This window comes from Molothrus aeneus, chromosome 11 (genome assembly GCF_037042795.1).
Source record: "Molothrus aeneus isolate 106 chromosome 11, BPBGC_Maene_1.0, whole genome shotgun sequence".
Lineage (NCBI taxonomy): Eukaryota > Metazoa > Chordata > Aves > Passeriformes > Icteridae > Molothrus > Molothrus aeneus.
Window position 1 is genome coordinate 7,833,940 of NC_089656.1, and position 16,878 is coordinate 7,850,817.

A 16,878-nucleotide genomic window follows, 5' to 3' on the forward strand; every position below is an offset into this window, starting at 1 on the left:
AGGTTCCCACCCTCCCTGATAATGTATCAGTGCTTCTGGAACTGGGAAAATGTCACACTTTACCAGCCTCCAACTCCTCAGGCAGGTTGTATCCTGGGAGCCTGCTAAAATCCTTCATTGCCTCAGCAATGGAAACAGATGAAGTTTCCTCCTCTCCTTGTGGGGGCAGAGCCAGGAGCCAGAGCAGTGTTCTGTAAAGGCAGCTCAGCTGTCAGAGCCCAGGGCAGCACCAGAGCCATGTCCTCAGTGTGACCCTGCACACGCTGCTGGCTCTGTGGGGACAGCGAGGTGGCTCCTGTGCCTCAGCAGCATCCAGGATGCACAGGCACACACAGGCACTTCTCCTCAGGCAAATCACTGAATGAACCATGGCCAAAGGGAAATGAGGTCATCTGCAATATTTAAGGTGCTGCATTATCTGTATCTGAGAACTCATAATCACAACTTGAAATTCTTAAGTGCTCACATTCATTTCATGTATTACCTAAGTACCATATCAGAAGAGCCAACTCCAAGGTAAGGGGATAAGCTGAGCTAAGCAGTTTGTTTCAATTTCTCTTTTTCATTATCTCAACATAGCTTTTTAAAATCTGGACAAACTTTTACAAAGACTCATTTTAAGACTCAGAGACTCATTCAGATTTCTTTAAATTGTCAGAAATTACTTAGATGATAATTAATAATGAACGACATTTGCATTATACACTGCACACTACTCAAGTCTAAGCTAGAAGCCTTTGAATGGATAGACACAAGTAGTTTATTTACTATAGGAAACTTTCTTCTTTTCTTTCCTTACAACTGAGAAAAAAGGAAAACATTAAGCAAAGTGGCACTGAGTATGGAAATGCCACTTTCCTTCACCCTTCTGTATCTACAAGAGAAACAGAAGACAAACAGCAGGAAGAAAAAAGCAATCTCAAACCCTAAACAGACGCTGAAGACCCAAGAAATGCACTCTGGGAGAGCTCTCTTGTAGAGGAAATGAATTCATTCATAGATGTAGCATCTCCTGTCCCGTGTGCTGCATCTCAGCCTGGGAGAAGGAAATGCTGCTGTGCAGGCCACGCTGCAGCAACAGGAGTTGCAAGCCCTGATTTTCTGCAGGGGGGAAAGAACCTGCTGTTCTCTGCCTCCCCAGCTGCTCAGGTTGTTCCTGGGAGACATCTGGATTTGGCCTGTCAGCTGCCAGTTGAATTCTTCTATGATTTAGGCCTGTAATACACAAGGAGCCCTAGAATCAAAGTATCTACTGCTATGTTTCATTTCTGATACATACTATAATAAATAAGTGCAAGCTTATGACCTTCCTATTATTTTGAACAAAATTTTGAAGAGTTCCCATCAGAAAGAATCTCCCTGTAACAAAGATAATCATCTGCATCCTTAAAATGACAAAGCAATGTCCTTGAAAGCCTATAAAGACAGACACTACTGTAATGGTAAAACCTAAAAAATCAATGCTAAAGTGCTCTACAAAGTGTAACAGTCAATACCAAACAACTCAGCTTCAATGCTACAAGAGAGAGCACAAGAACTCTGAACTAAGACCAGCCTATTGCCCTTAACATGCCATTTGCAGCACTTCAGATTCTGAGCTATACACACCAATACACAGCTGCAGATAAATGGTGTACAGCTTTATTCCAAAGGACATTATATCCCAATTTGGTACCTTCTGACCAAAGTCATCTATGCAGGAAAGGGAGATTTAATAAGGCTTAACACCAAAGAAAGAATGAAGTCTTATTTTAGTTTTATTTTAACATATTCCTTTGCAATTAGAATTAAATATTTACTGCTAATTTCATACATCTCTCATGCTGTCAGTTTTAGGGTAGTTCATTTAAAGTAATACCAGGGACATCTAAATCATCACTATCTTACTCCAGACGTTCAGAATAATTGAATTTGCCTCTGGTTTTTAGATTTGCTCAATTACAAGGTGCTCATCAATCCTTCATTTAAAAGAAGTCCTCTATCCAACCTTCCTTCTGACAAGTGACAACTAATAATGATTTAGGAAGAGATAATTTGGTCGAATAAGAGTCCTTCCATATAAAGGATTAATATATATATACACATTAATTTAAAACTGAGCATGAACACCTAGAAAACTTTCTAGAAGTCTATCGTACTTAGAAGTTTTTTATTCAACTTTCCATATCCAGCTGTTTTTTGTCTCCAAGTTTCAGTCTTTACTGTTATCAACTGTATCAGAGATAAAGTATTGTCAACTTGGCCAGTGAAAAACATTCCCTTTGAATAAAAATGGATTTGAAAGACTTAGATTACATATTTGCAATGCCAGATGCCAATTACTAGTGTCTAATTGGAAACAATTGTTAAACAAAATTCCTTTCATCTAATTAGATGGGAGATAGATGCTTATAAACTCACATGCAGTACTTACAATTCCAATGTTACCAGAGCCAATTTAAAATCAGCGTGTGAAAAAATGAATTCATTTAGGTAAGACAGGAGGTACAGCTGAACCAATTACTAACTACTGATAAAATCCCTTCACCTATTATTATTCTATATACACACACTATTTCTAATACAGAATTCATGTATATATCTAGCCTGAAGAAAAACCTGTGGACTTGAATTCTAATGTGCAGGTTTTGACTCAAGTCACAAGTTACAAGAATTCAGACTGAACAGATAAATATGTAAAGATCTACAGTGCATTTAGCACCTTCACCTGTTGGAATTTATTGAGTACCTGATGGAATTTATTGAGTCTTAATAAAGGCTCAAAAGGTTCAACCCCCCACAGTACCTGCAACCACAAGGGAGACTCCTTTTTGCTGTTTCTGGTAAAGAAATGTCTCCACACTGTCAGAATATTACACAGTGTAATTCCAAATCAAAGGATTATGGCAGGAGAGGAAACAGCAGAGTCTTAAAACAGCTGTGGCAATAGTTGAAGCTATTGATAATTTTCTTGACTTGTTCACTGGGCAGGACACTAAACCAACATTATGCCCAACTGTGGTATCTTTATTTCAGTCTTTTGTAGGGATTTGTAAGGATTTGATCTGAAAGTACTTTCCTGAATTGTGATGGAGGCATATAATTGATTTTAATCCTTTTCTTCCATTATCATGTGTTGGTATGCCTTCAGATGAACAAAATTGTTTCTGCCTGCTTTAATTTCTTTACATTACAGACAGCAAGTAGAAACCAGGCTTCCTAAACGATAGCACAGATTGAGGTCAAGAGTTTACAAAAATGCTTTTATCATTTAATCACAGTAATCAATCACTGAAATTAGATCTGTAGATGTAGCATGAAAGGCTTCAGAGAAAGAAATAAACAGCTTGATCCAGAAGTGTTTAAAATTGATTAAATAAGGTTTTCATTTTAATTTGCTCTAATTTAAGGACAGCTTTTAATTTAATTCCCACACTGTTTTAATACTCTCCAATCAGTGACCCAGTTATACATTTTAAAAGAAAGTATTTGCTTAAGTCTCTCAGAACCAATGAATTATTATTGAATGTCATTTCATAGTGAGAGTAAAAAAAAGTGACTTTTGCTCCCATCTCAATCTACAAAAGCATGCTTCCATTACTTCTCTACAAATACTGGATAGATACAACGTTAACATGCAATGTATTTCTTGATTTTAGGTTACTTTACTCTGTTTTTGCCAAAATTCCTCAGTTTTCTGAATCTCCTTTTTAATAGCTTGTCACATCATCTGCCAGTGCTTTCAGTCCTTATGCCTTATTGTGTCACTCAACTTTGATGTCAAGTTTAAAAATAATTTTGAATGCACTCAACTGAATAAGCAAACAAATTCAGAAGCAAGGAGAATAAAAGTGTATCACAGTAGTTCATTGCAACATGACATAGGTGACTTCTGGGCTTCTACAGGAGTAACTATTTACAAACTGTTTAATGATTTTACACGACATTAGATTGCTGTAATTATACTCCAGCCAGAGGACAGAGGCTCCTAAGACTTAAAACAGCTTCAGGTACATTTTTGAACTCCATACACCTTCATGCAGCCCATCCAGCTATCAGGATACACATGCTGTGTACCAAAACACAAGATTTCTGAGGCTTAGGCAAAAGCAAAGACAGCAACTTTACAGTTCCCACGTCACTGTGTTACTTTGGCAAAGGGAAGGCTGGTTCTAGCTTGCTCTCTGGACTGTCTGCAGTCTTGTTCAATGACTGCTGAATAGAAGATGCAAAGTCCCAGCTGAGGAAGGTCTGCAGTGAAACACCTGACATTCAGAGCCTGAGCGCTTTAACTTTGCCTGGCAAGCTCTGGGTCCTACCAGCATCACCTCCTTCTCGTCTGCCGTGTCTGAATAGAAACAGCTGCTCTGCTGTTATTTTAAGGCTCAGAGGTACAGACAGAGCTCAGCTGCTCACAGCCTTGTCATGAATCACATCATGTAGGCTGAACACAGGCACGCTACTCCTCAAACTGGGTCATTTTTAGGTGTGTCACTATCTGAAGAGTTCTAACACAAAAATGTCAGTGAGTTAACTCATGTTTAGACAACCACTAGAAGACCTGAATTGACTTCTTGGACTTCAGCACCAAATCCTCTAACTATCAGATGCATCAAAGTGAGGTCCTCACTTGTTTTCCATATTGAGTATACATTCAAACTATGAACCTGTACCCAAGATCATTCAAAATACCATGTACAGGAAGATAACAAATACACCTATGAGAGACTTACTCTGCTTTGTAATCCATTAGTGCAAGTATTTGTCGAGCAAGGAAGACATTAAGACTCCACAAAGCACGGGTTAAAGTACCTTTTACAAGTGATGATGTGAAGGAAAAGGGAACAAAGGAAGACATTAAGACTCCACAAAGCAAGGGTTAAAGTACCTTTTACAAGTGATGGCATGAAGCAAAAGGGAACAGCACAAATAAAGTTCCATCCCTGCAGAGGCTGGCAGTCAGCTGTGCAGCACAGACAGACTGCACTCACGTGCACACATCCTGCCTCTGCTGAGCTTCCCTGGCAGCCTGGTCTCTGGGGTTCTCAGCTTTTCTCCCAAGTAAACAAGTCTATTCATCATCCCTATTGTCAAACAGAAGCATGTTCACATGCAAACATGCTGCTGCACTTGAAGGTAAAGATAAGGACATGGCAGCAGCAGCATGCCCAGGTGCCAGGTGGGAGCTGCCCACGGGCTGCTCTGCTCCCATCACCGGCAGCACGTGCTCAGCAGCTCGGAATGCACCTACTCAGGTCAGCTCTTCCACGGATCACTGACCCCTCTGTGTACAACAGGCTCCCTGAGAGCATCCCCACATGCCCTCTCCCACCTAGCACCAGATGGTAGCAGTAAAAAGTAGTGGGAAAGCAAGCAATGAAGAAAAAATTTAAAAAAACCAGAGGATGAGATTACACTGAAAAAATTAATGAGAAGGGTTAGAAGTTTCTTTTTTGAGGGGCTTGGGTGTGTGTGTTATTTATTTTCAGTTCTCTTGGACAATGTAAAAATCACTGGTACATTCCTGGTTCTCAAAAAGGGCAAAGCACTACTGACTGCATTTTCCAGCAGTCACCAGTCAGTGCTCACTCCATGAGACAGCACAGAACAGGTTCCCCAGCTCACACAGCCTGGTGCTACTAGTGAGCACTGACAGCTGAAATCAGGAATTTACAGATGATGTGGGAAAGGAAAGGGAGAGAATCAGCCCCTGAGCTCTGGGAGGAGTGCCTCAGATGCTGCCTCATACTCCAGTCCCTGATGGAATTCCCCAGCCAGAGTCCCAGTTTGAGCCTATACAAGGATGCATTCTGAATGTAGCATGTAAATACACTCTTGGGTTCAACAGAAAACACTTAGCAGAGATCAAAAGTCTTGTTCACTTGATAAAATGAATGAGATGCACTAAAGTTAGCAATTTCTATGACTGATGATTGAACATGAATCTGATAGCTTTATTTCTAGGTTTGCATTACCTTCCAGAAGTGTTCTTCAATATAGCAAGTGCATCAGGGTAGCCATCCATATTGTAATCTCCAATGTGAAGTGTAATTGGAAATGAAATTTCTGCTGAAGATTTGTCATTTTGATATGGTACAAAGCCCCAGACTGTGTCTTTATTTCTGAAGTCTTGCAAAACTGGAATCCACTGTAAAATAAAACAAAACAAAACAAAACAAAACAAAAAAGAACAACTAAGTAAAGAAATTAATTTTGTTTATTTAAACAATAGTTCTATTTCCAACAGCTGACACCACTGCATCAGGATTCTTAACCATTTACAAGTAAGGATTATTTCCTAACTCTGTCACCAAAAGAAAAAAAATAATTTGAAGTATTTTTTATGCACTCAGTTATTCTAGAACAGGAAAATACAGTTCAGGTTGTAAGAATACAACCAGAATATGGAAATATTCAGGAACACCTTAACTGAAATTCAGGCTAGCCTGGAATTTCTACTAATCTTTAAATGTAGGTAAGACCAAACCATCAGGGCCATGAGATCTTGAGTCTCTTTTTTTTCCCTGGAATTGCAGGCAATGCAATAGGCATCACTAAAGCTGAGAAGGAGCCAGGCTCTCTGCTGTGATACATGGCAGAAGAGCCAGAGAAAATGGTCAGACTGACACGAGGGAGGTTCTGACTAGAGATAAACAACCTAATTAAACAGCAAACGAGGCTCTGAGAAGTTGCAGGATCTTTGTCCTTAGGGGTTTTCAAAATCTGTCTGGGCAAAGCTTTAAACAACATGGTCTGAATTCAGTTTGCTCCTGCTTAAAGCAGAAGGCTGGATCTCCTAAGGTTCGTTTCAGCTTGAACAATTTTATTATTCATGGATATTTAGAAGTTCAAGAGCTTCAATTCCTCTCTTATATCCCCAGAAGCATCAGATACTGAACTGTTTGATAAGAAATTAAGATTAAAGTATCAAACTGAAACTACAAAAGAAATGCAAAGTATAATTTCTCCAGGACAGGAAATAGAATGCATCTGCACTTACTTTCCAAAGTACTACCGAGGTGCTAAATAAAAATTTATCTTAATTAAAATCAAGGTAATTTTGCAAGTTAGTATGAAGCTGAAGTGCCAGGGTTAACATTTCAATGCTACAGAAAAAAACATCAGTGTCATTCTAAAAGTCAGGAGTAATTTTATACATTAACTAACTGACAATGCCTTCAAAAGGACAGAGGGGTGCCATCTTAAAGGATCACTATCACCAACATCAAAAGCACTTAACAGATCTTACATCTCTCTCACCCAAGCCTCAATTCAGCTGCTTCAGGAAGCAGAATGAGATCATGACAGTATCATATCCTGCCATGGAAAGACTCCCCTGCTGCACAGTCCAGTGGTCAGCAACATTCCTGCCACATGGTAACTGTGTGTGACACTGGACTGCTCCCTTGGGAGTACAAACCACCCCAGGCAGATGGGAGCAGCCCCCAGATGCCTGCAGCAGTGCACTGAGGTGGGTGCTGTGTGCAGCCCAGAGATGGCTGAGGAGCCTGGCCAGTCCTGCCTGTCACTGCACACACCCAGCGTGTGCCACGGCTCTGAGCTGAATCCCGACTGCAACAGCTGCTGCAAACTGCACCTGACATCAAACACACCTGGACCCCCACACCCACGACATGCACGTGTCTAACTAGTTACTTGCAGTTGCTGAAGGCTTAGAAAATCTAAGAAACAGAAAATGAGGACAATACTCTCACCCTGAGGGAAATTTTTCAGAGGGTTGGATTTCTTAGCACTTATTTGTCATGCAGAAGACAGATGAAACGATATCATTGCAAAATAGTCTAATTTTGAAAAACGGTGATTGAAATCAGAACCATGAAATATAATATAGCTTTTACTTTACATGGTATCATTCACACAGTCATTGCAGTAAAATCCAATTATATCCATCATATACTTTCTAAATGTTCCCAGGTATGGTAATACTATCTTAAAGAGACAAAATTAAAAATGAATTTTTAGGTACAAACACAAATTTGTTTCTCTTTTTACTCTATTCAGAGTGATTAATAGAATGCAATTTCACATTCCTAAGGTCTACAATGAGATACAAAACAACAGGTGAGCACAACACCACCTATTGCCACCAAGCATCAGCACCACTGACACCACAGAGCAAATCCATCCCTGCACTGCAGCAGCTGTGGGGCTTTTCCCAAAAGCAGCTCTGTAACATCCCAGAACATCAGCCTTGTTTGATGCATAACCAGACCACATCCCAGCACCAGCTGTGCCTTACTGACAGTTTAAATTCAGAGTAATCCATGTTTTTAGTGAAACTCCTTCTGTAGATTTCTACTACAAACTCCACTATTGTGTAATGTAATGCAAAATTAATTGCTCCTGTGCCTCAGGACATATAGTTAAGTACAAAAGGCAGAAAAATGAAAATATGTTTGTCAACAATATAAATCTCCTGCTTATTTTGTATTTGATAATCCAGACAATTACTTTAAGCTTCATATTTGCTATTACTATGTTTCTAGGAAAAGACTAAAACTAATTTTTTAATTTCTAAGATAGAAATAGGAGGGTATAATGAGGACATATGAAGCTATTTTTTCCAGTTTTCTGATCATATGATTTCTCCTACACAGCTCAAATGAGAAAGACAAAAAATTTGTCTTTAATTTTTTTAAATGAACACATAAAATTCAGTCAGAGAAATCAGATTCACTTCTTCCTTTTCTGTTAAATTCTTCTGCATAGCATCACTGCTAACATCACTTAAAATATTTATATAGATATTTTGGATCCTTCAAATAATGATTTGTAGGCTAAATATATATGACTTGTAGGAAAAATATTTAAGTGCTTGAAAATTTTACTATTCAAACTCTTCAAACATTTTTTTTTCAAGAAGTAGAATGGAGAATGCTTTCCTGCTCTGTGAAAACAGCATCATTTTAGTTTTGAAAGAGATGTGGGGATTTGAGAAAAATGTAAAGCTACTTGCGGTTACTGTCAAGGGCTCATTTCTTACAAAGTCCACACTTTGCCATGCATTAGGGAAGGCACTTCTCTTGCTCAAAAGCCTGTGAGCAGGTCTTTGAGCCCAACCTGTGGGATTAACATGTTTCCATTTTTAAATTATGGCCAGAAACCCAGGCAGCACAAAACCCACCCCCAGCCAGCTGCTGCTTCCAGGCCACAGAACACAGGCAGGGAGCCAGCTGAGAGTCACAAAGCTGGGACATGAATAGCCCCTTCCTGGCCAATGCATTTCCTGGGAATGCCAAAGATGAGCATCAGGAGTGGCCTGAAAGAGCTGCCCCAGCACCAGCAGTACCCCAGGTCCTTTCCCTGGGGCTCCCTCTCTCAGTGCACTGCACTTCAGCTGCACACAGCAAATAACTCAGGATTTCAGCATGCATTAGCCTCTCAGTGCATGCAAGGGGCACCTGAATCCCTTAACAGCTGAGGAAATTACTGTGCTTTACACCATTAACTTATGGTGCTCAAAGCCCAGAAGGTGACAATCCACAGCATTGGTTCAGAATCACAGAAGAAAGTAACCAAAGCAGTAAAAGTCATGTTTTCAATGCCCATAGCCCCCAGCTGCTTTCAGAAAGAGAAACAATTTAGAAATGATGAGAGGATCTTGCAGAATATGACATTTATAAAAACTACAGCAGCTGAATCCATTCCCCCTTTAAACTGTTACACAGGAATGAGGAAAAACTTCTGACATTGACTGAGTGCAGCTGATAATCGATGCTGTCACCTCCCTCTCTAGCCTAGAGAATGACACCATGAAGACCTGGGGTTTGCTGCAGCATGCACTGCTGTGTTCTTCTTCAGACCTGCTCCATTTCCTAGAGGAATAAAGCTATAGCCTTCCTATTGTACAGAAAAAGGTTATGAGAATCATCAAGCCCACAAAGAAACTCTCAGATGAAGGGACTGGAATAATAGTGTTTGCCTCAGGAAACAAATGAAAAATCATACAGAATACTTGGCAAAATTAAAGAAGAATTAGTCATCTCTAAGAATATCACAGTATCTAGAGTTCCTACATTAAACAGTACCAAGGACTTCAAAACATTTCCCAGATTAGACTGTAGTTATTGCAGGTGAATTTAAAGAAGTCTGAGGTGTCCTAACACCTGCCACAATCTGAAACAGCATATAGGATTCCACTTGGATCTGACAGCAATTCTGCTGTTGCTATGGAAACATTCACATTCCTTTAAAACCTTAGGAGGTCTGTATCTTCTTAAGCCACTCGTGTATTTTGTTGGCCTTTACTTCTGCTCCATCATCTGAAAGAAAAAAAATCTGAGATACTCCTAACACTTAATCCCCCCCAACCAGCATCACATAAATTAAAACCTATGATGAAAGGTTATCCTTGAAATAATTCTCCTAGCTTGGCCTGGCTTTCCAGTAGCCATCCAGTTGGGCCAAAGACATCAGGAGAAATATCCTGACAGACAAGATCTTTCTGGAACAACTCCAAAGCCTGACATGTCATTGCCTGCCTCTCCTCAGTGTAAGCTTTAGAGCCACTAACTGTACAGATGTGTATTTCTGACTTTTATGCATTTCATCCCAAAGCTTCACACACCATCATGGAACTGCAGTAACTGTTTCTCATTTGGTTTTATCAAATGCTACAGCAAACAAGCAGGAAGGACAGAACCAGGCCCAATAGGCAAAGTATGTTTTAATAAGACTGTAATCTCATCTGAGGTCTTTCAGATTCAAGATCAGTTTCTTATAAAGAAAAAAGAAATTCTGAAATCAAGAATTTGTTACTATACCCTTAACTAAAAAAATAAGCCACAAAACCCCACAGCAAAAATGGAAAAAAGACAATGGAGATACAATCTTCTATTTTTTCAATAACAGTCTTGCAATTTCTCAGTTTCCCACAGATTCCCCACCAGTACCATCCCCTTGTTGAAACACATTCTGCCCACTACAAGGGCCCCTTATTATTTCCCTCAAACTGTCAAGTGATTGGTGAACAGAATCGATTCCAGTCTGTTGCCACAAAGTTTATCATTTCTCGTGAAGAGTAACTTATTTACTTAAATCTTATCATCTGACCTCACAATGACCAAATTCAGTGAAATGAAACATTTTACTTCCAAATAAATATAAGAATTGGCATATTTGAATAGATTTCTACCTGAAGGAAGCATGCAACACATGGGAAAAGCTGCAGAATGAAGAGATGATACTTTTCACTGTTTCAGAAAAGAAAAGAGAAAAAGTTTCAAAAGCAAAAAGCTGCATCACCACCAGATGAGTACAAGAAAAGAGTATTCCAGACAGAATTCTTTAAAAGGTTAGACCAGAATAAGTGATTATTGCATGCCATTTGATACTGTCATTTTTAATTAAAGTCATTCTAAAAATAGGGAGGGAAAATTGCTTTACCGTTTCTAGGTAAGTCCAAATACTTGTTAACACTTTTTTCCTAGCAGGGTAAGAATCTTTTGGATTCTTTGCTATTTAAAATAAAGGGGCAATATTTAATTGCTAATTTTTATCTCAAAAGTCATTATCACTTGGATTTTCTTTTAAAATTGAAACAACACAGTAAAATTGCTAAATTGAGTAAACAAATTAAATATAGGTTAACTATCTGATGTACTTGTGACTAAGTAGTTTGTTCAAACTAGTAGTTTTTATTGTCAAAAACCTGAACTTATGAAGCACAATAAAAACTGGCTGTATGCAATGTTAGATCAGAGCAGGTTACAATAACAGACTCTATCTTGAAACATTCTGAAATTATGCAAACTGACCCACACCTTCCTCTGGCACTACTGCACCCCTTCCTTTTCTGAACATGCCCTGACCAACAGGGTCCTCAGACCCCACTGCTCCCAGTGGTTCCAGCTGTTTGTGTGGGGTTCACTTTCTACAGTGAAATTACTTTAATTTAGAATATTTGTCTCAAATTTACTTGAGGAGCAAAACTCAAATTCCTTTTAATTCTTGTATTATGCAGAGTAAGGAAGTAAACTGAGGGCTCAAGTGCAGCTGTCCTTTGCCAAGGAGCAGCCCAGCCACCCCCTGTTCTACACAGCCTGGTTCTCCTGGAGCAAGGATCACAAACTGAGCATCCCCTTGCTTTGTGCAAAGGCTCTGACTCAAACTCTGCTGTACCCCAGCACCCAGCAATGCTCCAATCCATTGGCTGTGTTCTGTGTGTAGAGGGGATGAATGAATGGAAAAAAAATAAATCCAAACCAAAACAAGAAACCAACAACCCAGAACCGACCAAACAGCGTGCACAGCAAAAGGGGGTTTTGAGAACAGAGCTGCTGAGCTCAGAAGGCTGTAAGATATAAATTACCAAATCCAGAGTTATTCTTTAATACTCTGATGTCATGTCCCATCCCAGCCATCCCCCCTGCACTGACTGGGAGCTATGTGCTTTCCTTTCCTACACAGAGTGATTTTCCTCACTAGTAGGCTACAGCCTGTGTTCTATAAATTTTGATTCTTTAAAAGAGAAAATCTAACTCTAAACTTGGGCTGCAGACTGTAACAAGTTCAGCTATAAATTCTGAATTTTAGATCAAAGAGGATACTACTTTTAGCAAAATTCAATGTAAAATTTTTCAGTGAGGGAATTATCAGTAATTCATAACATGGTTAGCAACATGTACGGCACACATTGTAATTTTCTCTGAGTACCCTACAGTGGGTTTTGCTGTCAGCTACAAGCACTTTATATGTCACCTTGGCCTTTAGGTTCACATTGCAAAATATGAATTTAGTAAAACATTTATTAAGCCATCCAACAGACATCTGGCTAATTTACTGTATGCTGCAACTTTATTATAAATTAGGGCACTGTAAATACTTAAACCAGATGATTGCAGGCTTAAATAAATGAACATATAATAATCTATTCCATGAATTATAACCAGTCTTTGAAAACCAGTAGTGTCATGAACAAAAAACCCTCCAACAATTTAACAGATACCCAGTCCTGAAGACACACAGCCTAAAAAAGTGTTCTATACCACCTGGAAATTTACTTCATTAATAAGAAACAAAGACAAAGGAGAAATTAGGGGTAAGAAGTGGGGGCTGGTTCAATGATATATGTGTGTGCATATATATTTTTACTCTAAAATAACTCCCTAAGTTCAACTAAACAAGCTCATTTGAATTAGATTTGTTTCCAGCTCTTAGCACAAACCTTGTTTTTCATCTCATGCTGGAACAGTTATGGTGCTTCAAATGCAGTGTTTTGCAATCAAGAAAGTGACTCTTCAGGAGCCTCCATCATTTCTTTGAGTAGAACTATCCATTATAAAAACCTTCTAGGAACCTCTTTCACCAAACCCGTATTTTTTCAGATAGGGAACACACAAGTACATAAATACAAGTCTCTTGTATTCTATAATTAAGGTGAGGAGATTTCATTTCTTTCCTGAAGAATTTCTATTTAATATAATTTTATAAAAACAGTAGCTTGCTTTGTCTTTGCTATTCCAAATTCACATTACCTGGTCCAGTCCCAACTTGGTTAGGTAGATGGCACTTCTTTGACATTTTTCATCTTCACAGACTGGTAATAAATGTTCACTTTGTCCATCTCCATCTGTCAAAAAGAAAAAAAAGCTTGTCAGCTTCATATCTGCAAAATCAGAAACCCTGCTTATATGAAATAATCAGCTGTGAATAATTTATACCTTTTTAAATTAGTAAAATTACATGATATAAACTAGACCTGTTCAAAATCCTTAACCTAATAATTTATGTCTTTTGTTTGAAGATTGCCTTTGCTAATGTACTTTCATCTTGACCCATAATATTGAGAGAATTTGAAATTTACTGACATACTGAGAAGAGTAAGTCCTTAGTAATTTGATCCCTGCGTTCAGTTGGGAAAAAAATTACCTTTAATACCAATCCACCATTACAAGTCCACCATAAAAACTTATTTAATTTTCTGAACTAGTTTTAAACTCTTGTGCTGTCAGCAAGACTTTAGGAAGAGTCATGAGTTCACAAATAATATCTTAATCTGTACTTAACACAAACCACAACACTGGGGAGTTGATTAACACAATGGCTAATAAATCCCAGGCTTACAGAATTAGGTAAATTTGAGTAAATTACAGGTTTTCAAAAATGTTCTTTAAGAGCCTTTAATCCATGTATTTCCAAAACCCTTAGTAGAATAATGACCTTTTAATATTTAAACAAGCAATGACTATTTGCATCTCGAGTTCTGACACACAGAGCATGGAGTGGGGAAAAAAAGTAATAATTTACTGTCCATTATCTACTCCAGGAGAAATCTCTGTGTTGCCATGGTGACCTGGCTGCCCTGCCTTCCTCCCAGGGGCCAGGCCAGCAGTGGCACTCCCTGGGAGGCACAGAGGAAGAGGAGCAGAGTGCCAAGGGGCAGCAGCAGAACTGCTGCACTGAGAGCCTGGGCTGCCACATCCCCCCAGAGGCACAGCTTGCCATGGTACCCTCACTCAGGCACATTGCAGGCAGTCCACTTCTCCAGCCCATGGAATCAAAGTCACAGTGTAAGAGAAACAATTCACCTTCTCAACTTGCCCCTTAGCCCGTGCAGCTCTGAGGGGCTGGGTGTTTCACTTGAGATAACCACAGTGTTCATTGTGAGCACTGAAATACAGAGAGGTCCTCATCTGGCACATTAATTACTTGAATCATTTCCACACTGGATTTATATTATACCTATAAAATATTGCAGGTTACAGCCACAAACATCCTCTCAGTCTGGCTCCCTGACAGCTGCTTGGCTATCCCACAATAAATGAAATTTGTACTGGTCTGATGTTTCAGAAATGCAGCCTATGACCATGCTACAAAACAGATTTCTGTATGAATCACAAAGGTGCTGAGAGCACCAAGAGGCCTCAGGCACATCTACTGCTTGGCTTTGCAGAAATCCAAACCTGCTTATTTAGGCAAGTGGATTTTGTAAAATTGCTTGATGGAATCTCCTGAGCTAATATGCAAAACCCAGACCATTTGCCTGTCACTGAAGCCCTTATTCATTTTCCAGTCCAGAACTGGCCCCAGCCCAGAAGTCCTGTCATACTTTACCAGCACCATAAGAAAGCTTTCTCAGCTGCCAGCCCAGAATTCTGTGAGGCTGCACTCCCTTTGGGGGTGTGTGTACATCCATGGCTGTGCAGCTGCACTTCTGGGTCCCTCCCCTATTCCATCAGCAAGCTGGGAGATGGAAAGGAGGGTTATAAGGGGAGGAGGAGTGCTGAAAATATCAGACTTCCCCAAATATCTCCAAGTGATAAAGCCAAACTTTTAGTGGCTTCCTACATCCCATCTGCCTCATGAATTACTTTACCTCACCACCAAAGCCCTCCCAAATCCTCATGGCAGCTCTCTGCTCCAGGATAGAGAATTTAGGATGTGAAGTAGCCTAGGTGATAGAAATCCAGTAAGTTCACATCCCAAGAGATGGGAAAGGGAATCCCCACTCTTGAACAGAGAAATCGACGCAGCAACTATTGAATCTGTCTGAAATCAGCACCAGCTTCTGAAGGTGTCTGTTTTCCTTCTGCATCATTCAAAAACAACAATTAAAACATGTTATCATCTTGAACCTTTGCTTGCATGAACAGATTAAAATGCTGTTGGACTACAGTTTTTTCTAAACTTAAATGGAAGAAAGTGTTCTATTTGCAAATTATAAACCATGGGAATATTGAAGGATTTGCTAAAATTTAATTAAGTTGCAGAGATATATGTTTTCTAAATATCAAATGTAAATTAAGCCCTAACATTTTAAATACATTTCTACAAAAGTTTCAGTCTGAAGTCATTTTAGAAGTTTTTTGATAACACACAAGGACAAAGAACCACCTTCCTGTGTTTGAGAAAGGGACAAGAACAAGGATGTTCTCATTTTAAATTATGCTATGGAGCAGAGGAGAATAGAAAATGTTTGATTCTACTTATACTGCAAACATTCATCTTGTTATACCAATAACTCAGTTTGATAGTGTGGGTAGGAAATGCTCAGAGTAGGGCAGGACATTGATGAAAACACCCTTGGAGCTTTGAGGAATAACCAAGCCATAGGACAGGAGGGACAGAACTGGCACACAATTACACACAGGGCCATCACCTTCCACATGAAGGTGCTGTAGATAAATTACAAGCTCAAGACTTGATTAAAAGATTTGATTAAATACAAATATGCATCAAACACCACGCCTTTGTCCCTGCAAACTGAAAATACTATGATATATATTCCATATTGGAAGGCCAGAGTTTCCTCAATTCCTTTGACCAGAAGATAAACGTCCATTTACATAATTTCTCTTACAGAATCATGTTTTCAGTTGCAATTTCTCTTCAATTCTGTGTTAACAGGTATTTAAGAATCCAGTAGTTAAAAAAATAAAATTCAAGATAAAGAGAAAAATCTGTTGAAAATTTACAGCACAGTTTTGAAAAAAAAATTTATTTAAAAAAAATATTTTGTCAAAAAACATCCTGAAAACAAGATGAGAGGCCATTCTTCAGCTGACACAACTCAAATTATTGTTGCATCCACCTCCCAGAAGTTTCCCAGATAGAGGCATCCATACTATGGAAACTGGACTGGTTTGCTTGGATTTTGTTTGTTTTGTTTATTTTCCTCTTTTACACTCTGCTCAGCTGAATTTAAAGATCACAAAGATGAGATATAAAGAACATTAATTTGGCACTTAGAGCAGACAGAACCAATGTTAAACTTAAAAGGTTTCAAGTGAAGCTCCAGCATTGAACATGATGTAGCTGGAAATAGGACATCAATGAAACAAGAATATCTTCTGAGTTGTAGCAAAATAGTTTAAGAAAATCCACAATTAGTCAAATTCTGTATTACAGAAAAGTAGCAATCAAAAGAAGAAAAAGCTG

The 16,878-nt window shown here is 39.0% G+C and overlaps 1 protein-coding gene across 1 annotated transcript in view; it reads right to left on the minus strand.

Annotated features, from left to right (window-relative positions):
• The window catches only part of ITFG1 (integrin alpha FG-GAP repeat containing 1), a 70,503-nt gene that overhangs the window by 21,311 nt on the left and 32,314 nt on the right, over nt 1-16,878 (minus strand). The window contains exons 9-10 of the mRNA XM_066557141.1: nt 13,476-13,570; nt 5,955-6,127 (exon numbers count right to left, since the gene is read on the minus strand). Coding sequence (XP_066413238.1) covers nt 5,955-6,127; nt 13,476-13,570 — 268 coding nt within the window. The remainder of the gene's footprint in view (nt 1-5,954; nt 6,128-13,475; nt 13,571-16,878) is intronic.